We start from the raw sequence: 12,807 nt of genomic DNA, 5'->3' as shown, positions 1-12,807 counted from the left end.
ACAAGGGCTATAAGAGGTCGGGCCATAAGTCAACTGGATTACTACTATTACTAGTACCACTAGTACTTGCTACTTACTCCTGATATCTGATGTAAGATATACCTGATATAAGTTTCAGCAACAAATGTGCAATTGTGTGTGTGTGTTGTGTGTGTGTGTGTGTGTGTGTGTGTGCGTGCCTGAAAGCCTGGAGGACTTCAGAGAAAGTGTTCAAAAGCATTTTTTTTTTATTTTACTAAGTAGCACATCTGGTTGTGTTGACTTTTGATGAGTAAGTTCTTTTGACACGCACTATTTGTTAACGTTCAGCAGTTTTTATTCTCACACACAACTTTCGTGCAACACTTAGCTTTTTGGATTTATATACAGGGAAATGTAAAAATGATGAGGTATTACACAAATGTCAGGATTATTTAGACTACTGAGGCCAAAATATTTGTGAGTTGCAAAATTCAGATTGGTACCAGAGGCAAATCAAGGCTATATTGATAAATAACTAAACATACATAAAACTAGATATCCATATAGACTAGCCCATGTTATATAAGTATACTATACTTATAGACTAGCCCATGTTGGGTTGGCTTGGAAAATTACTTTTAGTAAATACACTAAACATTATGACTAAATGTGGTTGTTGTTTTGTATGCTTATGTTTATCTGTTGCTAAAGAGAATGTCAAGGACATGTAACTGTTAAGGTACAAACAAAATTCAGACTGACACTTCCTCAACCATAGTTGACAAGTTTGCTGGTCACACTTTCCTGTACTTGCCAAAAGTGGTGCATACTTTTAGTAAAAATATGCTAGTGTTGTGTATGGTTAAATCTCTCTTGCCTCCACTATGTCCAGTGACATCACCAGTTATGGAGCCCTCTTCATAATCTGATCATATTCTCTGCACAATTGAGTGTTGTATTATAAGTAGAAATGTGTTAGTATTAAATCATTAGTTTGAGATCAAGCTTTTTTAATTTTATAAGATAGAGATCAAGATCAAGCTTTTTTTAATTTTATAAGATAGAAAAGGTACAAAAGTCTGTGTCAAGCTTGTTCAATAAATCATATGATAGCCTATTTCACGCCTGAATTGATGCTAGCACATACACGGCAAAGTAGATAACCTTAGAAGTTCTAGGAGTATGAAAAGGAAAGCGCGCGGGAGCTCTCCATGGTACTGTAATGCTCAAAATGTGTAGTCGGAGAAATATGCTGCAAATGAATGACCATGAAGGGCGGTTCAATAATAAAGCTATGGGATAATCAAATAAGTTAATTATCAGTTAAGACAAACTGTATTCCTTAATGCATTTTGCAACGATGACAGAAGGATGTTGATGTCTATCATTCAACAACTGAGCAAAAAAACTTGTTTTTGTCAAGGAGTTCAATATGTATTAATACTAATGCAATGCGTAGAAACCTTTTCGTTGACAACCCGGGGGCGTGTCATGCCTCGATGATAATATTAAGCAATTGTTAGAAATGGCTTGATGTTCTCATAACACATGGCTGCTTGAAACATAAAACATCTGATCCCGGTTTACTCACACGCGAGATCGTTTCTTGCGCTTCTACACACTGTGTGGACTATTTTGTCACGCGTCTTATACCAGAATCGGTGCTTTGCTTGGGTATGTGTGTGGTGTGGACAAATGAACGACGGACTCTATACAGACGTTAAAACATTATATCGCGTTATTTTTCATTTACAACATAATAAGCAACATCTACAGCCGAGAAAATACAATAACGGCTGTTATTTGTTCTCTGTTTTATTAATAGCAGCGACCTAACGTTTACTTGATCTCCTCCTGGCTCTGAAGCCGCGCGATGAAACCACGCATGTGTTGATCTGTGCTGCAGCAACGTGCATCGGTTCCTCTTTGACCCCAGCGATAATCTGCATTCAGACTGAGGCTTCAATATATTTCCTAGCTGCTGGATTTTAGGGTATTCCGGAGCGTCTATATTTATGTAATTTCCAAATATTTATGAAATATCCGAGAGGCTTTTATATCAATTCAGTGGCTGCCCTCGCAGCAGCGTAACGGGTTCAGATTTTCAGAACTGAATTATAACGCGAGCTGGTATGTACGTAATGTGTCATAGCGAAGATAGTCAGTAAATAGAGGGACACGTCCATCTGCAATAAAGAGGAAAAGAAGATGGTGTTCCTGGCCTCTGAAAATATACCATGTAAATGGTCGACTGCGATGTTGAAACCTGGCTTTCCAGTCAAGATATTTCTCTGTGTGTTTTTAATCGTATATCTTCCTTCAAGGTAAGCGGGCTCCGACAGAAATTGACTGAAATGTTGTTGAAATGTATTCTCTGTTACAATAAGAAGCTGACATTCAACTGCTTTACAGTGTAATGGCTGCGTCAAAACAACATATTCTCATAGTAAAGGACAACGCATATAATCTGTTCGTTAAGAAGGCGTCTGAATCTGTAAGAATCATGTGTTAGCGAAGGCATTTCGCACATCAGACGATCCATTGGTATTCGATTGCTTTATCTATGAAGCGTGATGAGCAATGACAATTATACGATATTTTTGAAAGGCTATGATTTCAGAAATATCCGATTACACGAAAAGTGGGTTCGTCTGACATCCGGGTTCGTAGACATATTTTGTGGGTGTATAGCGGATAGAGGAACCCTGAACCTAGGATAGCATGATATCAACAGTAGCCATCAAATATTTGCCAGTGCAAAACACAAAACATAATGGCATATGGTAAAGCGTAATCCCAAAAAGCTTTTTTGAACGACTAGCGTCTGTGGCTGTTTCTGTTTCAATATGATTCAGTATGGAGAGGCAAAGTTGTAGCCGTCGGTTACGCTTCCTGTCATTTACAAACGCCGTTTAATACTATCGATACCTTAGCCTACCACTCGTAGAGTTCATATGATGTTTATGTTATAAACCAAAGGATTTGACCAGTTGACATACAAAATACCAATTTGCCACTGAAGCAGGTGCTATGTCATCAAATAAGTAGCGTATGGAACGCCTTATTGCTTACATATCATCCGGTCTTCCCAAAAAGGTAGGTTCACCTACTAGTGTTATGGAGAGGCGCAAAATAATCGTGAACAGCAGTCAGTGTTTACCTCAAGTAATATGAACATATTCTGTTAAAATCGAACTCAATGACATCTGTATTTGGAGTTGCCTAGGGTTGAGGATACATGGGCAGTGCATCAGTCTTCCCCCTTCTTACATGAAATCCTCCATCATTGGAAATGCGGCCACGAATCACCATGGCCTAGATCAAACCCCTGAAGCCTAGCCCAGTGTAGGCCCTTGTGAATGTTCAATGAGGGCTAAATAACTAGTCGATGTTAATTCAACTATACTGAATCATTTGAATAGCTGTACTTGTTTTCTATCAATGATTTTAGGTTTATTTGAGCTTAATGTGCAAATGTTTTATAGACTATGAATACCTATAGAGGGGGACCAGTGTATCCAGGAGCGTATAATAAACATTGTTGTGTAGTGAACAGATCCATTATGTGTAGGCCTAACCAGTGGGACCTAACATCATGATCGAATGTACTTGTTATATTCATAATATCTTGGCTATAACATCTTGGCAGATGTAGCTGTTGCATTTCTGCCATTATTAATGTTGACTGCACACATTGTAATAAAGTTTAGCCTAGAAATCTAGCGGCTGCCAGGGCTAGTCTAGCAACTCTCGGTTGGCTTGTGAGCTCCAGAAATCGAAACTTAATCAGGCCAATGAAATTGTGTATAGAGTCGTTAGGTGGGCTTAACATAATGATTGATGGCTTGAATTCCCTGCTACTTGAAAACAAATAAGATGGATGTTGCTGCTGGCGAACAGTGTGACACGAGTTAAGCTTTTATTAAGTTGGCAAACGTTTGAACTAGCCAACTAGGCTGGTTGGAAACGCATGGGACTCATAGCGCTGCCGCTGTCCTATTGAGTGCAGAGGGAATTTGAAAGACAACTGATTATCCCGCCCCTCAGACTGAGCACTGCGAACGGTGAGTGCCCAGACCCTACATTTTAATGTGGGTCTGGCTCGTCAGGCTAAATAAAGTTAGTAGTAGTACAATTATGTGATTTGTTTAATGTTAGGAGGTCTTAACAATTAAATTATACAGTGTAGTAGAGTTTGAATGAAGATATTAGCATAGTGATCTCAGTACCTTGACTGATTGATAAATTCCATTCCTAATCCACTTCTTCAGCTGACTTGCCTAAGGCCTGAATTGGCAGTAGTTTGTCTAGAATCCATCAGTGGTGCTTGTGGGGAAAAGGATAGCAGGCATTTTCCTCTTGGCACGAAGGCAACGCTGTGCCATACCGGAGCATACCCAAAAGCCATGGAGAGACAGAGTGCAGGAACAAAGGTGTTAATAACTGCCTTGTTGTTCTCCCAGGGACTCTGAGGCCTCCTCTGTGAAGACATCCCTCTGCTAATAGCCTGAGATATGTCATAACGTCAACACAGTCTTCTCACTGTGGTAGTGGCAGTCTTGTACACTAGTCGTGATTGTCTTCATTACATAAACAGTTGATTTTTTTCACCCTGTATGACACTGTGTTCAACACTGAGTAATTTAGAGAATCATTTTGGCTTTCGGCATGGCTGCTGTTGTTTCAGCTGAATAATTTGGATCTGTCAGGGAAACACTCAAACTGAATCACAGCAAATGGTCACAGCATCTCTCTTCCTGAACTATAGAGTGTACACAGCCTGTTTGTACTTGTGTGTCTCAGCCTATATATACATCTCACTAAAACAGTGTTCAGTACTTGCTGCTTGTCCACAGAGTTTTTCAGCATTTTCTGTTTGAGCAGAAATCCTGCTTCTTTAATAGCTGTGTGAATGAAGATGATGTAGTGTTATGGTGTAGAGAATTGTGGCGACAAAGTATTTCACTTTGGCTGGCGTTGACTGTAGTTCAAAGGAGTCCTACCCATGAGTCAGTGCTGCTGACTCTTTTCTATGGGCAATCACAGAGAGTGTAGTGTACTGATTCAACTTCATTTGAACTTTCCTTATTTCAGTGTACTAATGCAATTCTTTAATTATACTATACTTCTAGGTACATTTTAAGATCTCCTGTGAGATCATGTAATGATAGTAGCCTATGTAAAAATCCATCAGCAGGTAACATCACAATGTTGTAAAGAATATCTAGGTCTATTAAGTATAAAATGGGATTCTAGAAACTATGCATGGTTGATAATCACATTAGTTTACATTCTAAAATGTTAAAATCTCATAGGCTGAAGAGTAGTGTTCAAGGATAGTTACTTTCAGTGGGGTGTAAATAGTACGCTAGTGGAGGAGATCACATAAATTCTTTCAACATTCTTACTGTATGTAAGCTGTTGCAGTAGCCTCTTAGTAAACTTGCAAAAAAGTGAATGTATGTTTTGTGTCTATTAGATTGTCAAAAAATGACTCTGAGTGTTTTGGGGTTGTTTACTTCTTAAAGTTGTCCAAGTTGTAAATACTTTTTATCTGTACAACTTCATTATCCAGGACATGTAAACTAAATGAAATATATTCCTTGATATATAACTGATTAAGAATGTTATACATTCTTAGAGACTTAAGTAAGTACAGTAGGTTTTTTGTTTGTTACTTACACTTCTCTTTACTCTTTCCTGGCTGCGACTTTCCAAATGTTGTGTTTAATCAGAAGACATGTATTCTTTAGTGCATCTGTCTGACATTCCCCCGCTCATTAAGTCTATGTGGCCTGCATGAAATGTGCTTACTACAACATTTCTTGGAGAATTTTGTGTACTGATATATAAATTCTCCTCACACCGCTCATAAATGCATCAACACCTTGCTCAAATCAGTCCACTGTGCCATTCCTGAACTAATTGTATTTAGCTGGTCTGTAATGGAGTTGTGGAGTGAGATAGAGCTAATTAGGGAATTAGAGGCCATTACAGGTCAACTGGCATATCCGTTAAGAGCCGCATCCTAAGGAAGAACCTCTATGGCAGGTTACTGTTTTATACATGTGTGCTTACAGTGCAAGGTCCAAGCAAAATTATTTATGTGGAAGAAAGACATTGCAGGATCTGCGCTGGAAAAGAATGAAAATAAACAAAGTCCTCTATCCTTTTATCTAAAAATGGCTGCTGATCTTTCGGATCACTGAGTTATTGGTTAATGTGGAGGTTTCCTTCCTCAGATATAAAGCCATCTTCTCTAAAGCATGGGAGGGAAGTATTGGGCTGTGGCACTGGCGCTTTGAGGCCTATATTTGTCTTTCACAGTCTGATTTCCTCTATTGTTTTGGAGTCATTGTAGGAACACATGTGAATGTATCTACATTGAGACATGCTATATTTAACTAGATAGATACTTTATTTTATTGATCCCCAAGGGGAAATTCAAATAAACTATACAGCCTCCTCTGTCAGGAATGACTTCCAAAAGTCTTTGGAAGCGAGCTGAATCTGAATTTGCTTTATTTACTCCTTGGCCTCCCTCTTCTGAATTCTTTGTGTTCAGCTTCTTTTGTGGGCCATTAACCTTGGCAAGATAGGCCGTTATTGCTTTTTTTCTTAAATCTACAGTACGTCAGAGCCTCATGTTGATGCCACTGCCAGTCAGAGGAAGAGAGTCGAAGGAACACATCCTTAGACAAATATGAAAATGAATGAAATTGCGAGTTATCTTGATTAAAATAATCTTTATTTGCCCTTCTGTCCTAATCAGTGGCATCTCTGTCTTGAGTGTTGTTAGGTTTTGAGCTTCTGTTTTACCTCATTAACGTCCTTGATACTTCAGCATCACATTCAACACCTTTTCTTAGTATTTTTGAGTCACTGGCCCTGGATGCCATCTCATCCCATTGATACATTATGGTTTTGTTCCCTCACACATGACTGCCTTGGTCCTGTTATCCTATTATCCTGTTTGGTCAAAGGGCCTACATTGGTCTGTTAACTTGAAATGGTTGGGAATGTTGACGCTTTGTACTTATCAAGTCTATCAAACCCATATACCCCAAACCCATATAGTCCATTAGGATCTCCATTGGCTCTGTAATGCACAGTGAATGGAATATAAAGAGCTGTGGTATTGATTTTAAAATTATACTCATGTTCTCAGTCCTATATATCCGTTCTCCTTCACTCCTCTCAACCTGTGGGTCTCTCCTGCTGGTCACTGCATTACACCACATTCAGATTCTATGTTGAGGACTCAAGCACCATCCTACTCAGCAGGTCTCACATCAGACCCCAGGGGCTCTTATTTCAGTGATGGGGAACTGACAACGAGCAAAATTTGCTATGCATGAACTTAGCTAATTGAATACCACAAACAATATCCTAAGCACAGACACGGGTGGGTCAGAAGCACAATGCGTCTGTTTTGGTGAGATGGACTTTGCTTGTTGCTTGTGCCTTTACGTGATGCCCAGCAATGAAATTAGGGCCCCATTGCTTCTTCACCTTCTACCCTATAGTTGAAGCCCTTCAACTGTTTCCTCTGCCATGACTCCCCACTGGACCAGTTTCTGTAACCAACTCCAGATTGGACATTACAGCTCAGTCTCTTCCAGTCTGATCCTTTTGGATGCCCACCTCATCACAGTGCGTTTCACTAATTCACGGATTGGGATAAATGCAGAGACCAAATTTCCCTCACAGGATCAACACTGCTGACGTATGCCCCCCTGTATCCCAATTTCCCCTCCATTACATGCCTTTATATGTTTTTTGTTTCGGTAAATATGATTTTGGTAGTAATTGTAATGCTATGTTTAGCCTTCAAGGCTCATTTCCATCTAGGGCCCTTACCCAGAGTAGAAAAGACTCAGAAAAGAGTTTTACGCATATCCATACAATTATAATGGCAACATAAGATACATCATGCATTAAACAGTAAAGTAACAGATAGTTTAGTATGTGTAAAAATGGCACACAGTGTACTAACCAGAAGACTCTAATATAGAAATGAACCATATACTACACTGGCAAAGTGCTGCACCGTCTTATATAGCAGTACACTAAAATTGCTCTCATTTTCTTAGTTGTAAAGTGTCATAATCATGTGGCTGTCCTCACCCAAAGTGATATTGCAACTCCTGTAGATGGTGAAAGTAGGTCTGTACTTGGAGGAGGGTGTGTCTCCACCCAGACACATTAAATGGACAACTCACCTCTGAAAGATGGAGAAACAATGAAGATTTAATGACCAGCCCATGTCTCTGTAGCTCTGTAGCACTTACTGGGATCTGGAAAAGAATAGGGGGGGGGGGGGTCAAAATAAGATAGGCTGCATCATCCCTCAGTACACAGGAAAGCCATCGGAGAGCTGCACTATCACCCTTTTTCTCTGTGGTTTTCAGTTCTGTGTGGTGCTGGAGTTCAGTGCAAACTTCCAGTAGAGTGCTCTCAAGGATTTTTCTTTTCGATTTTCTCCTGATTCCATGGTTACTGTCTGCTGCACAAAGAATAATTGGGGCTTCAGTCTGTCTTCTCTATCCCTCTCTTTCTTTTATTCTATCCCTCTCTTTCTTCCTTTTTTTCTATCCATTTCTTACTTTCTATCCCTTTTTTCTTTCTTTATCACATTTCCCCTTTAGTCCTATCTTTCGTTGTTCCTCTGTCTCTCTGTCTTTCTTCATAATAGCTCTGCCAGTTTGAGGCATTCTGTTTGGCAGCAAAGCTAAATGTTGTTCAGCTCTGTGCAGATGTGCTACATCTCCAGATACATTGTATGAAACACGTACGCCTTCCTTCCCTTGCATATTAGAATAAGGCCCAATCTACATTGAAATGACAATGGTGGCCAATGTATAGATTTGCATAACAACATGGAGATTTGCCACAAAGACTTCTCTGATCAGTACACCCCTTTGTGGGGGATTTACACAGAGATGAAAGATTTGAATTATGGTAGTTTGTCATTTATAATGCCCCCATTATAGGGCAACTTTGGGTGGAACTCATTGACGTCCAATGGGAATCAAATCAAATCTCCTCTCTGCAGTTCAAAGGAAGTACTTCCCCTCTCCCTAATGTGCCATTATTATTGTATGTGAGTCTCCTACCACACGGTCCTACTGCTCTGCTCACTGTCTCTCCAAAGCACTTTACACACCATGTAATTTACGGAGAGGCCCTGGCAGAGAGGACGTAGGAAATATTCATTAGGGCACTCCCACGGATTTGTAATGCGGGGAGACATCTCCGCAAGGTGTGGCTATTTCACTACTCCTGTCCGGTCCACTCTTTTCTCCTCTGTTGTGTCTCTACGGGGGCAATTCAGGACGTGGCCATTTAAAACAAAACATCGATCAATGTTTCATGAAGGGACGTATTTAACAAGGACACAGGCATGTCTTCTATCTCTCTCTTTCTCTCTCTCTCTCTCCACTGTGCTTGCCACATCATCAATATGTATTGTGGCACCAAGAAGCAAATGTGTGTGCATCCTGTCGTTTATAATTCATGAAATTTTATCATAGGGCAAGGCAGGACTTTTATAATGTGCTTCATCATATTCTATGTGAGTTTTAAAAAGCAAGTGTCAAGTGTTTCAAACATCTGCTGAACATAAGCAAAGTAAAGAGTGTGAGATAGTCAATGTGTTTTATATAATGTTGTTGCGTTGCTATATATCACCTATGCAATACAATTTTGCTACAATACACAAGGCTGTATAACTGGGACTAGACATGCCAGGAAGCTTTCTGTGCAACTGTTTACAATGTTTTATTTTTTTCTCATGAAACTCAATGGCTTTACCTTGGCAAAGGCTAATGCATATGTTACTGTTTTTGTTTTTGGCAGTTCCCTCCAAAGTGAGAATGATGACGATGAAGTTACAAACAAAACCTGGGTGCTGACCCCCAAAGTCTACGAGAGTGATGTCACTCACATCTTAAACAGCCTTCTCGATGGCTACGACAACAAGCTGCGGCCTGACATTGGAGGTAGGTGCAAGTCCTCACAGGCACTTGGCAGCCATCTTGGCAATGCCTTCAAACACCTATATGGCAATCAAAATCAGGCTCTAATCAAAATGAATGGGGAGAGGCTCATAACTCAACATAGGATGATCAAACAGGCCTTAAAAATACAAAGCTGAAATCACTCTGATCAAAAGCAGCACAAGCAACCATTCAGTAGTAGCTAAAAAAGGCCAATAATTGAGTTAGTTTGCTTACTGTGCTATGGTAACAGTGGAAATAAATGAAATGTTCAGGTGAGTTGAAACATAAGTTATACCATCTCTGACAATATGATTGGCTCTCTAAAATTCAGGTCTGCCACCCCCCATTTTTGTGAGAAATCTTAGTCTGTAATGGCTGACACTCTTACAATCACCCCCAACATACACAAAAACACTGACTGAGAAGTGACCAGTACGTGATGTCCGGAATAGTAGACTTCTGTATGAAGCTACATATACAGTACTCAAGGTCTGATGTTCAAGTAGAAGTGTGATATTTTACCAGTGGCCTTAAGTAAAACAGGATTGTCTCCATGTTTACACAGTGGTTTGATTACATGCCAATATGCATCTCAGAGTGTGCGTGACAGATGTGTGTCAGTGTATCCCAGTGAGATTCAGCCTGAAGAGCGTGTCTAACAGACCCATACAGTAGTGAACTGTAGATCAGCGCTGTTACGTAGTCATTTGGGGAACATTAACCTGTCTCAGGGGCTTTTTTTGAGAACATGACAAATATGCTGCATGCAGCTGTCTTTTTCAGGGCGTAGCAGTGGCTACGAGGAGCTCAGATGAACAAATCATGTGTGGGTGCACTTACGAAGTAGAGTGGAAAAGGAAAGAGAAGCTAATGGCCATGGTGATCTGTAGGGATGTCATATCGATAACCAATCTGTAGGTCATCAGTATTTTTTGATGCATTGATATATAAAATGAGCCGACATTTACATAGACACTATAAGTGCTTGTTTTAAAATACATGTACATGTATTTTTCTAGACAGTAGCGGAGGCTTGCACATGCATGTCCCTGATTTATTTATTGAGACAGAACAGGTAAACGACAGCTCTTAATTGCTGCCTTTCACTAATATACATCCAAGCTCCGAAAATGTTTCTGTGGATATAGTCACTTCGGTCATCACTTCGGTCTTCGTTAAACATATTTATGGAGCTAATATTTATACCACTCATATTTTGCAGTTTTAATTGTTTTTATATGAAATGCTCTGTTTGAACAGAAGAGTTTCCTGTTAGGCCTATCCGCATGAAACCTTTGTCTCATTGATGAATACCTGGAGAGTGCATGTGTGCGGCCACGATATGTTTGTTATATGGAGAAGATAGCTTAGCCCCATGACTCATGTCATCATAACTGCGAGGGTGCTTCAACCAAAGAGGGGAAAAACACAATGAATTGTGACAAGAGTTTGTGATTAAAGAGTAATACTTTGCTATCCTGTTGTGTTTATGTATTAGGCTGACATGAGAATAAGATGTAAGCCTCTTTTCCCCATAACCTACATGTCAAGGCCTTAGTTGACGCAGGAATGAGGGGCTTGTGTCTGATGTTGAGTGTGTGTTGTGTCTGTTGTGTGCATGAAGTAATGCAGGATTGATGTAAAAAGCACTACTATTTTACTATGTCTTCTACTATGCACAGTACAGTGAATAAACAGCTTACTTTGACATTGAATGGGACTGATTGAAGTTGCATGTCCCCGCCTGACATCAAGCTGTCAGGCTACTCCACCATAAGTATTTGTCATCCTTCAACTGGCACCAAGCAAATTAAACTACATTTCCCATGATGCCACTGACCCGGGACAGACATTATTATGTAATCTAAATATTACCATTTGTTTTCAGATGAATTTCAAATAGTACAAGCATCCGCGTTACACCTACAAGACCATGTACATTGACTCACATCATTCATTCATTCATTCATTCATTCATTCATTCACCAGAATTTTCACTACATATAGGTTACTGATTTTACCAGTATGTGTTCCCTAGGCAAGGAACCCATGACTATGGTCTTCTTAGCACCTTGCTCTACCCGTTGATTCTGACCAGCGGCCATTTCCCCATCATGTTCCCATCACAAAAAAGCCCCTTCCCACACACACACACACACACACACACACACACACACACAAAACTATGCTCTGTTCTGTACATGGTATCTCAACAGGACCTAAATGTGATGAAAGTGGAACAACAGTTTAGTATGTAGATGAGTTTGGGGCTGAACGTACATAATGGCTACTTTGTCTCTGTCCTTTTTCAGTGAAGCCCACAGTGATTCACACGGACATGTTTGTCAACAGCATCGGCCCAGTAAATGCTATCAACATGGTAAGTTACAGTAATTTCTATCAAGATGTCACTTCTTGTGTTGATGATGTACACAATTGAACAATTGCACAATAGATGAACAATTGCACAAAAATGACCGCTGTATTGTTCACAATTAGTGATGACAAATCAGTTTGTGTGTATTGTATCAGTCTGAGCAGGGTTTTGATTTGCAGCAATGAGTTACAGTGAAATGGAACGGTTTTATTGTAACAACACAATGGCAACTGTTATTTTTAAAACTGTGAATATGGGCATGTCAGAAGAAGAAGCTTTTTTCCAGAGAGATGGATGCGCGTGCATGCTATTTCATAAGGGTTTCCACACTTGAAAATGATATTGGATTTTCCACAGTTTGTCTCATTATTGGCTGATTGATGCCTGCATTCACAGTTTGGTGCTTGTTGCAAGAATGAAACCTGGCAGAGGGGCTCATCCTCCGGATGCTGAGGCCTATTTACAGGG

General features: G+C 39.9%; 1 protein-coding gene across 4 annotated transcripts in view; it reads left to right on the top strand.

Moving 5' to 3' along the window:
* Positions 1-1,632: 1,632 nt before the first annotated feature.
* gabrg2 (gamma-aminobutyric acid type A receptor subunit gamma2) overlaps positions 1,633-12,807 on the top strand; it is a 44,252-nt gene continuing 33,077 nt past the window's right edge. For 2 of the 4 annotated variants that reach the window (XM_048230454.1, XM_048230437.1), the window contains exons 1-3: positions 1,634-2,285; positions 9,820-9,962; positions 12,275-12,342. In XM_048230454.1, the coding sequence (XP_048086411.1) occupies positions 2,170-2,285; positions 9,820-9,962; positions 12,275-12,342 (327 nt within the window). In that variant the 5' untranslated portion in view covers positions 1,634-2,169. Of the gene's footprint in view, positions 2,286-9,819; positions 9,963-12,274; positions 12,343-12,807 lie in introns of all 4 variants that reach the window. The other 2 variants (XM_048230446.1, XM_048230463.1) reach the window with 2 other exon arrangements.

The sequence above is a fragment of the Alosa alosa genome, chromosome 2 (assembly GCF_017589495.1).
Source record: "Alosa alosa isolate M-15738 ecotype Scorff River chromosome 2, AALO_Geno_1.1, whole genome shotgun sequence".
Classification (NCBI taxonomy): Eukaryota; Metazoa; Chordata; class Actinopteri; order Clupeiformes; family Clupeidae; genus Alosa; species Alosa alosa.
Note: the sequence above shows the minus strand (reverse complement) of the source record. Positions and strands in the feature narration are given on the sequence as shown.